General features: G+C 37.6%; 1 protein-coding gene across 1 annotated transcript; it reads right to left on the bottom strand.

Moving 5' to 3' along the window:
• Positions 1 to 4,516: 4,516 nt before the first annotated feature.
• LOC104525567 (ATP-dependent (S)-NAD(P)H-hydrate dehydratase-like) lies at positions 4,517 to 11,433 on the bottom strand. Its single transcript, XM_010168760.1, has 4 exons — positions 11,100 to 11,433; positions 7,542 to 7,692; positions 6,325 to 6,370; positions 4,517 to 4,609 (listed from the first exon to the last, which is right to left on the bottom strand). The coding sequence occupies exons 1-4, from the start codon at positions 11,377 to 11,379 to the stop codon at positions 4,517 to 4,519; spliced, it is 570 nt and encodes a 189-aa protein (XP_010167062.1). The 5' UTR covers positions 11,380 to 11,433.
• Positions 11,434 to 11,827: the final 394 nt, after the last annotated feature.

Raw genomic sequence — 11,827 nt, 5'->3', positions numbered from 1 at the left:
AGGGATCCAGCAGCCAAGTCACTTGGGAGCATCTTTTTGGTAATCAGAGCAACCTGTGCTTCTCTTTGACTTCCCCTGGTGACAAGAATTCTTTGCACTTCTTCCAGCAGCTGATTCAAAAGAGAGGTTAGTCCCAGTTTATACAGAAGGTAGTTTTAATGGCTATCCTTAGCTAACACAACTAAAAGACATGAGCTTCTTCCCACAGCGGACCAATGTTTTTGAATCTCCTCTCCATGTAATGAATTAGAAAGGGCCAAAAATCTTAGGATTGTTCCTGGGCTTTCTTTAAGAGACTTGGCACTGGCTAAAAGTGCTCAAATAACTTATCAGGAGCTCGCTATCCATGACTCACTTTCATGATTTTTTCAAATCATCAGAACATAGACAAAATTTAAAAAAAATAGGTAAAATATGTTCCAGCAAACTAAGCTTCTTCATTAATGGTAACCAGCCTCAACACACAGGCCAGCCTCATGAGAGTTTTCTCCCCAGTTATTTTTATTTCAAACTGAAAAGAATAATCCTTTTCAAAATCCAACCCAAAACCTGAACTCTGCAATTAACTGTAAAACTTTCAGTAATTCCATCAATCTTTCCTAGTCCGTACAGACCCCACAGATACAGCCAGCTGGAAGGGAGGTATTAGTTCTAATCTGTACCTAGTTCAAGGAGGACTTTTTCGAAGACAGTGGAAGAATTACATGACTTCTACAGGACCACAAGAAATTAATGACCTAACATCTCAGTCTACTTCTCCGATAAAAGTCTGGAGATCAAGGAGGGTTATCAACCGGTGACTTTACAAATTATCCGACAACCAGGTTACAAGTGGGCTACTCAGTAGTATCTCGATCTTTCCTGGCCTACAGAGACGGAAAAACTCTGTAAGATTATGAAAAAGTCCTTGCAAGAGGGGAATCTAACACATCAGATTTTTTCTCTTTTCTTTTAAAACATAACCAGCTGGGTTCACATAGCTCATTTAACTTTGTGATCACTCACCTATCAAGACAGGCTAAGTTAACCCAGCACAGGTATCCAAAAAGTCTATTCAACCTGCCCTGAGCCAGGGAATTAATACAGGAAATATAAAAAAGCCCTTGAAAACTGTTCTCTAGAAAGTTCCCAACACGAATGCAATAAAGCATGTACACATCCACAGCAAAAATTCACATAGGAAATGTCTGCAATAAAACTTAATAAAATAAAAAAGATAAGTTTAATCTTTTCTGTATTTGTGTAGAGTTTACAGTAGGAGCATTTTAGCTGAGAAAACAGAAAAATGCAGCACAAACTGAGGGCAGTGGCGACAAGAGCAAGGCAGCTGCAAACAAGACTTGGTATACGCCACTTCTCCAATGCACACTTTTTCCTTCTTCACAGGAAAGCAAAAAGTCAGTCAGCAAAAACACTGAACTGGTTAGTAGGTCAGTTCTTAATTAATACTTCCATTAATACCAAGTAGTCGTGGACAGGGCCCTAATACATTTGACAGAATCCCTGAATTAAAAGGAAAAGCTGCTATTGATGATATTGACTATGTGTGACCTCTAGACACCCAGCTCAGGTGGTGAGGATGCACAGAGCCAGGTGCTGAAGCTTCATCTTTCCAGACCCCAGGCTGCCACATGCAGCTGAGTCCCAGCTCTCTTACCTTCACTCACAGCAACAGGGAATGAAGTCATGAGACAAAAAACCACAGAGAAAGTTTCATTATGGGTGTCCTCAGCACAGGATGTTATACCAAAAAGAATCCCATGACGGCCCGCAACTGGGGCCACGCAGAATTGCCCTGGCAACACCGCAAGATGGATGCTTGTTTTCACAACCCTTTCTGCAACGCTACTCAACCCTTCTCGTGTAACGTTCCTCACATCCTTGAAGTGGCAGATATTGCCAAGGACCTGAGATGCAACAGTGCAACTTCTAGCTCTCGCATGCCTTCGCTAGTCAGGCCATCAAAGACCCGTGACGGCGGCTCTCCACAAGTCAGAAGAGCTCTCGCATTCAGGGGGCAGCAGCAGAAAAACAGCACGTTCTTCCCTTGAGGTGATCCCCTGGGAGGTGAAGGCAGTAGGGAGAGGTAGCGGCAGCCAAGTTGCAGAGGAGATGATAAAATGTCAGACTCCTGGCAGTACAAAATGGCAGCTGAACACTGGCAAAATGCCAAGCTGTTCAAACAGTGAACTGAGGAGTACACGGGGCCATAATTATGATTAGCATAATAAGAGAGTGATACAACAGCTACCTAGTTACTCTGAAGGGTCGTGGAGAAATCATAACAAAGCAAAGTTTTAAAAGGAGACACAAAAGAAAACAATGACGTAGCTGCTCGGTGGGCTTTACCCGAGGTCCTTCCATGCGTGAAGCGCAGCCTGGGAGAAAGTACAAAGACTGTTTAAGAGATCAGGCTCTGAATCGAGAGCGGCCGGCCGTGCCGGCAGAGCTCAAACGGCTCCACAACATATAAAAGATCATATGAAAAGTGTGACACTGAAGACAAAGGACCTTATGAGAAAAATAGGCTGTTTGTGTAAATTTGAATAAAACCTGGGCTCAATAGAGTCAGTCAAGATTTTTCCTTTCTAACCAGAAAAGACTGTTTTCTCTTTTCCTCAAATGAAGCAGAGAAGAAGAGATAAAAATACGAGAAATTTTAACAAACAAAATCTGAACATTCTGATATTTGCATTTTTTCATTTTGAATGTCATATAAACAATATTTACAGATCCATTGCTTCATGCAATTAGCCAGCTGTCTAGGTGAAATTAATTAGAGTTGTAATAAAAGTGTTAAACATTGAGTTTCAGACTCAAAGCTATACGGGTATGAAAATTTCTAGATTCACTGTACTTTGTACATCTGGAGGAATTTATAGACAGATCTGAAGTTTAAAATCAAAAGTTCTCTTTGCAAGTAGAAAGATCAGAGCTTTTACCGAGATCTGAATTCCACAGGAGACACTGAGAATCTGTGTATAAAAAAATCCCACCCTTATTTAGTAGGTACAATCTGGTCCTCCATGAACAGAAATTTTCCTGTTTACACACTGTCACCTTCCTTTTTCTCTATGCTGCTTCTGCTTCTCCTATTAACCTTTTCCATTACCACAAGAACCCTGTCTAGACGAAAAACGTTTCTCCCAAGGCAAGGTCTACTACTTCCCTACAAGACAATCGTACCCTGGATCCCCTACCATCCATCAAGACAATGAAAGTTACAAACTAATACTGCCATTAAGATTCTCCATCTCATTTGTTATCATATGGTATCAGACAGAACATGAACTGAAGATGTGCCTTTTGGATTTTAGAGGCTAATGCAGTTGGATTGGTAAAAACCCTACTCGTGTATCTTCCCCCTGCTTTCAAACATCATTTTTCCCTGTCTAAAATCCACAAAGTCATGGGTTTCTTCTATCTTTGAAAAAACACCCAAACCAACCCAACAAAACACAACCCTTGATATCTGCCTCTTTAGCTGACGTCTTTCTAAGCACCTCTACACCGACAGGAATGAACCCCACCTTTAGATTGTAATAAATTTATGGCTTCCAACTCCAGGCATCCCCATAAGGGAGATCATACTCTTCTCAGACATCAGAATATTTCTACTGTCGTAAATCCTTCCTGACAGCAATATCTGACAAATACAAGTTTAAATTAAATTATGCTTTTTCTAGCTTAATCACAGCTTTGCAATGTACACCAACAGACTTTGACATGCACTGGTGCAAGCAAAGCTCAGGGACATATACCTAAGGCACACATCTTAATTCTCATTTGCAGTGCTCATTGTAAACCAGCGTAACACCCAATTGAAACCAATTATCCTGTAAAAATTCACCAATCAGTAACATATTTCAGAACACAAATTCAGGGAAGCACACACCGATTTTCTCAATTAGGGCAGCTGCTTACTAAACTTTTAATCTTCTTGTTAATAAACCCTGTATTTTAGATAATTTTAGAACATCCACTTATTCCCAGGAATAGGTGTGTATCTAATGCAACATACTTATGAAGAAAGATGAGAGTCACTGTCTTTCTTGCCCACTAATTTTGCATGAATTACTATCTACACAGTAGCAAAAGGAAAAAGACACACTACTGTTAAATGCTATTAGGACTGAAGAAGCAAGAGAACATCCTCTATTTGCCTTTCAAATGCAGATTCTAAAATGCTGACTTGTAGTGATTCTTAGTTCTGGATTTCACTGCTGTTCAGAGTTAAATGCGTTACAATCACAGAACAGATGTCAGCAAGTAGTGGAAAGCAAGATGTTTGCTTTTTAAGAAATTTTACTTTGATAGGAATGAAAAAAGTTCACAACTGATTGTTCTATACTAAATATCTAACTGTTTGCAATGAGAGAACAACCCCAGGGGTTTTTGTAGTCTCCAGCTCACCCATCCTGTAACTCAGAAAAAGAAACACAAACTAATCAACTGTCAGACTGAAATGTTCAAACTAGTAATTCTGACGTGCTCATTTAAACAAAAGATAAGTCACTTACAGAACTGGATGAACAATCAGCTCTGGACTATATGATTTGATTACTGTTGCTGCATCTTTGGTACAAAACACATGGGATAAATCTGCACCCTAAAAAAGAAAATTTGCAAACAGAATTATCAAATTTATACTTACTAATAACTTTATCATTCCAAAGTTTACTCAGTGAATAATTCCCCTGAATTCTTACTTCTCAGTAGTTAAAGCAAACTTTACTATTTTTTCAATTTTGGCTTAGACTACCATGCAATGTTTTGGAGAGATTTTTTTGTATCTAACTGCCAATATAATTTTTTTCTGTTTCTCTGAAAACAGAGTGACTGAAAACACAGATTTTGAACCTTCACTCACTTCAGAAATGTTTCTCATTTTCAGATGAGCAAAGACTCAAATGTCACAAGTGCAGTAAGAAAAAAAGCAAAAGAACAAAGTTGAACAAGAGACAAGCTACATTAGAGAAGAAACTTGCAAATTTTAACTATGGCAATCTATAAGTACATTTCCAGTTCTACCATTCTTAATCAACAGGCCAAATCCGTAACAGATAAGGCTGGCACAGTATCAACAACACCTCCTTAAGTCAAACAAACAATAAAGCTGAGGAGTTCAGCCTCAAACTTCAGTTAGCAAATCAAAAAAATCAGACACACACATAAAAATTATGTGAGGAGGGATGAGAAAGCCTTCTCTCGTATCTGTCTTGCATACTGAAATTTCACAAGGTTAAGAAAGTGTCTCCTCTGCTTTACTACTATACATTTAACATTTCAAGCTACTAAGCAATGCAGGGATTTGATCCTGTGACTCTTCACGTGCAGATGTAATGATCTGAGACCAAGTGACTTCAGGAGCAGACCTCCTAGGATGCTCCTATATTTGCACACAGGGAACAGAAAGCTGAGTGGCCTTATTATCTTATATAAGTTCATAAAATAATATAATTTCAGTTTAAATACTTGAGGGACTGCATCCTAGGGGGGAGGCTGGTGTGTGGAGATACCTGGATTGGTTACCTACTTATTGAAACCAAATCTTCAAAAAGAAAAACATACACAATGAACTGAAAATACCAACACACTATACAGAGAGTACTGAAAATTATATGTATTATATAAGCATGATTTGCTTACATTTGAACAATGACCACTGTTATTTACGTAGTCTGCAGAAAATATGTATTTTTAGCCAGCTAATGTCACTAAAATAAGGAAGTTCACGCTTCTGGGAAAAAAGGCTTAGACAATACTTCTCTTAAAGATTATAATGTAAATAAAATATGCTATTAAAAATTACATTATATTCAACCAACAACCTCTAGACGTATAGCATGTAAGAATTTTAGTAGTCTAAAGCTGTAGGTTTTGAAAGAAAGTCACTTCATTCAATACACTTTATCAGGTCCAGAAAAAACTTCGGAAGAACTGACTGCATTACTGAAAATGTAACTTTAAACATTAATCTAAAGTTATTTTATTGTTCACTTTTGGGTAAAATATTTCATCAAGTTTTTAAATTTCCCATCCAAGTCTCTGATAAAACAGTTTTCCCTCTGAAATTTTCAAATTTTTTTTTACATATGTCTAACTTCATATTATACAGAGAGAATATTTACAAAAACACAGCAAATGACACACATTTAAAAAGTATTTCTACAAATGCAGAACTAACGATTTTCTTTGTTAAAGAGAAGAACTTTCACAACTCAGATTTCACGTGCAGCACAGAATGAATGTTTTTAAAAAATGGTGCTTAGCCAACATAAATGATGAAAAGTTAATTTTGGATTGGTATAGAAGAACACATACCACTTTGAGAGCTGTAATTGCAGCAAAATATGGTGCTCCAGTGTATCTAGAATGAAATACAATTTAGGTTAGGAAACACAGTCACAAGATCAGATAAACTGGAAATCAGCTTGCCATAATGAAGCCCCAAATTCAAGAGCAAATTTAAAAAAAAACTTTATCTTCTGTTTGATGTAAAGGACAGACAAAATCTTGCTATACTGAAGCCAATCTCAAACCTCGTTTTCATTTCAAAGGCACAGGATCTCACCTTAGCCAGCTGATCCTTTCATAGCAATATTTATAAAAATCAAGCCACAAAAAAGCAAACTCTGCCCAGACAATCAATTTAAAAGTTTAGAGACAAAAAAATAAAAAACAAGAGTCTGTTTGCAAGGCAAATCTGGGATCTGGATCGATCCCATCTGGTTTTAGATGCTTAACTGAAGTGCATATACTGTGATTCCAGTCGCCCTAAATTCTCTTTATGAAGACTGAAGAGAGAGATATAGACAGAATTACTGTCCAGAGGTGCTTACTTCTGCCAAGAGGTAAGAATATAAGCCCTTCAGACCAACAGGAAAACTAACTCCTGGCTAATCAACCCAGCTATAAGATAGCACCTTTTTGCTCTTTATAGAATGTTTATTAATAGCAGATGTCCAACAGCAGATCTCTTTTAGAGGAGAAAGATGCCAGCTCTATTTCAAAAGGGGGAAATGAAAAACAGGAAGGTGTAGTGGCTCATTCAAAGTACTGTCAGATTACTGAATGTGGACAAGAAAATAATAGAGCCTGCTTTACCTTAACTGATTTACAGTGTATCTATTTTATTCCCTGAAACATGTTGTTTGTATTACTCCAGAACATACAACAAAGTATTGACAGAATCAGATGTGCCACTGTCTTACTCTATTCTACTTATTCTGTCACTTCACCATGCAATGGGAAAAGATTAACACTGAAAGCAGGGAGAGTTTGGTGGTGAAAAAAGAGAAGGTAAACACAGACACAAACAACGTTTTAAGTTTCAACCACATTCACTACCAAAATTTTGTAACACAACTGCAGGAAAACACGTTTTTTCATAAGCATGCATGGTCACGATGAGGGACTAGTAAAGCTCTCTGGAAAATACTCATGTTTTAAATGTAAGGTGAGTTTGAATGGCTTCTTCAAGTACTTATGACACCCTCAAACTCTCTCAGAAACAAAAATAAAATTTCTGTTTAACTTACTCTTGACATCCTCCAACAATGCCTATACGTCCATCTTGACCTTTATGCCTTTTCCCTGATAGAGGCGGGATAACATTGCGCACCAGTTGAAAAACATTCTCCATATCCTTTAGAGAGTGTGTTCTGTGCAGTGAAAAAGATCTCTCTATAACTGAAAAGAAGAAAATAAGCGTTAAAGTGTGTCATTTCTTAAACTACCATCAGCATTTCTTGTATGCCCTCAAACATTAACAAAACCACTCAAAGACGTACAAAATGACATACTTCTAAAAGCCAAATGCTTTGTCACTTAAAAGTCTTTAAAACAGTGAGTAACTAGGGAACGTAGTAATTTTTAAAATTAATTTAGGGTCTGATGCAGAGAATATTCCCACTGACTGCTCACAGTTCTAATTTAGGGCTCAGGTACAGAAAGAAACAAGAGCCCAGAATAGTTATATGAACATTTTGTAACTAGAAATATCTTCTTAGTTCAGCCTGAAATCACTTCCACAATTAAGCTCAACTGAAATAGGTACACTTAGTAAGGACTAAACACATCTAGACACAGAGCAAGCACAGAGCAATTAAAACCACATTTTAAACATACACCCTACCTTATTTTTCGTTTCCCCTTAAAGACCTCCACCTCTTAGCAGAATCACGGCCTATCTCACTGCTTTTTTATTTTGGCAGGTGGTTACAGAGCATAATGAAAGTCTTTCTGCAAAGCTACCATCCAACGCACTGGATGCAAACACTACAGATATCACACAAAGATCAGCTCTAGTGCAACTACAGATCTCTGAGGCAAAGCTACATGTCAAGCTACGTATTAGAACAACAGCACGTTCGAGGCCACATATTCAAATTATTTGTATCTCCAAAAGACTACAAAAAAAGATAAGAAGAAAAATCAACAATTCCAACTAATGAGAATTAAACCATTTGCCTATCATGGGACAAATCTGAAGATCAGTATTTCTAACAGTGATGTGCTAATTATAAATTGCAGTAAATACACTAAAATAATAAGTTCTTACATCTGAACAAAGCTCCTCATTAACTGTGCAATTCTGTTCAGAAGAACAGTTTATTTGAATGTTAATATCAGTCTCCTAGACAGTAGCTGTGCTTACTTTCTTTTTTACAGATCTTCTAAAAAGCTTTCAAGGAACTGCTAGACAGTAATACATAGTTATGTAAAAAATAACTCTCACAATACTCCTTATTTTCAACTGCATAAAACTTAGTAATCCCACCCCCCAACTCCAAAATCTAGAGGTGGGAAAAATAAAAAAGAAAAAAAAAAAAAGAGGAAAAACCATTCCAGAAATTCTGGACATAATAATGGGGGCAAAATGCAATAAACAAGAAAACTCCACATTTGTGCACTATCAGCAGAAAGCACCTTTTTCTCTGTCTTCCACAGAATCTAAACCTAAGGCACACGTGCTTATCTTCAGTAATAAAATGCTACAGCGTTCAAGAATTATAAATACTCCTGGCTGATCTTTAGCTTTTTAAATCCTTCTATAATACAGGCATCCTATTCCTATTGAGATTAAAAAACAAAAAAAGAGGAAAAAAAAAGGAAAATAACAAGAAAAAAACCACCCTGTTTTGGATTATGGCCAAAATAGCATTGCAGTGACCCAGAGGAGAACAAAACGCTCATCTCCTCTGGAAATAGAGCAGATTATTTTCTTTAAATCGCACTTCATACACTCACTGGTTTTCAACCACACAAGAAATATCAGGTAGCTTATAACCCTTTAAGTGCAACGTTAAGAAGTTCCTCTGTTTCTGTGTTGCTGTTTTTTTGTTTATATGTAAAGTGACTGCATAATAAATGGCAAGAAAACAGAGAATTATGCAAAAAGCAATTCATAATAGAGCCCCACTTACCTACAGAAACACTAAGGCATATTTAGCTATAAACAACTGAAATCTTAATTCCTTAAAAGATGCGCTTCCTGAAGCGTTATTTTCATGTTACTATAAACGCTCTGTTACACTTTCACCAATGAAAAGATTAGTCCCCAGTTGCTCTTCCTACAGTTAAATATATATAATGCATTTTTGCACAATGTAACGTGATTGTACACCTATATGATGAAATCCAGCAAGAAAAACTGAACTTTAGTTTCAAGTCTTTACGGATACTGAAACTCTTTCAGTGGAAAACCTTCCAGAAGTAATGGTAAGGCCTTGTAGGTACCATGACCCCAGTCTAGAACCTCAAATTATTTCCTAAGGGATTTGCTAAAGCACTTCAGGTTTCAATTTAAAAGTGAAAACAACATGTAAAACACAGAATATACATCCCCCGTAATGCATCTACAAAAGTCAGCTGCCATCAAGGACAGCTACAGACCAACTATCCGCACCAGAAGAAACGCAACCGCGTCAGCCTCCACCCTGGGCAGGCCCGACCACCCGGTCCCCCGCGCGCTTCACAGGGAAACGCACGGTGCAACGCCGAACGGAAAAGGCTCCGAGATCCCCTCAGGAATCAGAGAATGCCCGTTAGGATCTGGCACGCTGGCTTATTATTCAGCACTGAGGCTGGGTTTTGCGGGTTTTTTTGCTTCTCAGACCAGGCTTTTTTCTTCCGGGCAGTGTGAAATTCTGAATTAAACCAGAATGATACTTATTTCTTTTCCACGCGGCAGGCTACAACCACCGAGCCCCGAGCTGACTCTGGTTTCAGCGCTGACAAGACTGTCCCCGTTTCCCTCCTGCCCACGCAGTCTGCCTCCATGTACAAAGAGACTACGATAAAGATAAATGACACGGAGCCACGGATCCCGAGAAGTCTGTTAATGAATGCTAGCATCCGATTATCAGCTTCTGGCCCACACATGAGGTAGGGAAGGAAAAGTCTGTGCATAAGTACCAATTCTGGAGTCACTGCTTTGCCTTTTCTTTAAAATAAATTCAGACCCTCAAAGAATTTATAAGTGAACTGCTGCAGAATAAAAATATAAGCTAACATTTTCATCTTTTGTTATGCCTACTACAATAATGTGATGCTAGATTGAAAAATTCAGAATTTTTATTTAAATAAATTTCTTTTAAGGTAGCTGGATTTTAACATTTGACTTACTTCAGTGTAGGCAAAATTACACTCTCTTCCAAAATCTGAAGAAACATACGCACAGCCTTCACTTCACATACCAGGTTAGGGCTGTTAACTTCAATAGCAGCAGAATTTCCACTATAAGGTACCTAGTGTTTCCAGGGAGCTTTCAGCAAATGCACTAATTGTCTTTCACATATAAAACTTCACCTAACTTCATTTTTCACAGATGTGAACATCGAAAGAAGTCCCCAATGTTTATAGGGTTCAAAAAGTATGACTGCACTCATTAAAATTTGTTATTAACTAATGCATCTGTATTAAATAATCAGTACAAGGGCACGAATTATGTTTTAATTTAATTTTACATCAGACAGACACCTTCACCACAATATTAAATAATTCCAACTAGCTTTTATTTTCAAAAGCTACTTACTACCAGTGCTTTCACACAGAAGTTTAAAAAAACCTAGCTTTTATGCTATAGAAGGAAGTACCTATCGGTGGAGAAAGTGCTGCTGTCATAGCATTATAATTAAAGTTATCCCCATACGAACGATGGTTCGCTCTCTGAGGTGGACTCGTTGGTATAGATTGTGACCTTTGTGACACCGCAGAAGAAATTCCTGCCAACATCTGTCCCAGCATCTGTAACATCTGGAGCTCTCGAGCATGCTCAGCTTCCCGACGCTTGTCCTCAATTTTGAGCCTCTGCTCTTCATATCTGTAAAATTTCTCTTCTGTATCCACACTCTGCTGCAGGAATTTTTCCATCATTTTATCCAATGTTAAATTTGCATGGCGTTTTTTTGATCTTTTGGGCTGGCTGAGAGGTGGAGTAATAGTTGGAGCATTGATTTCTTTAAAACCTAAAACAAGAGGAGAGAGAATTATTTTTCTGGAGCACTAAGAAGAAAGCAGCAAGAAATCTCCCTATGAGATATGGACCTAATGTATCACAAAGTTCTTGCGCTTTTTCGATGTGAATTGTAATTATTTCAGATATTTTTTTATTTCAGAATACCAAAGCAAAAACAAAAGCTTCCACAAAGTTATAAAGGTAACGTGAAAATCACACAGAGGCATCTTTTAATTGTTGTAGTACTAAATTTCAACAATAGGAGTCTTTTTGATCTTCTAAAAAGGTTTAAGTGAAGGCTATTAAATAGTATAGCCTCATTTGTGTATTGCAGGTAATTACATTAATCTAAATTGAGTTTCAGTC

This window comes from Antrostomus carolinensis, unplaced genomic scaffold (genome assembly GCF_000700745.2).
Source record: "Antrostomus carolinensis isolate BGI_N321 unplaced genomic scaffold, ASM70074v2 Scaffold50365, whole genome shotgun sequence".
Lineage (NCBI taxonomy): Eukaryota > Metazoa > Chordata > Aves > Caprimulgiformes > Caprimulgidae > Antrostomus > Antrostomus carolinensis.
The sequence above is the reverse complement of the archived record's forward strand: the minus strand, read 5'-3'. Positions and strand labels throughout refer to the sequence as shown.

Coding starts and splice junctions, on each gene's coding strand:
- LOC104525567 (XM_010168760.1), bottom strand. CDS start 11,379: ATGATGGAAAAATTCCTGCAGCAGAGTGTGGATACAGAAGAGAAATTT. Junction 6,371..7,541: donor ATTGTTGGAGGATGTCAAGA/GTAAGTTAAACA, acceptor ATTTCATTCTAG/ATACACTGGAGCACCATATT. Junction 4,610..6,324: donor CAATTACAGCTCTCAAAGTG/GTATGTGTTCTT, acceptor TTTCTTTTTTAG/GGTGCAGATTTATCCCATGT.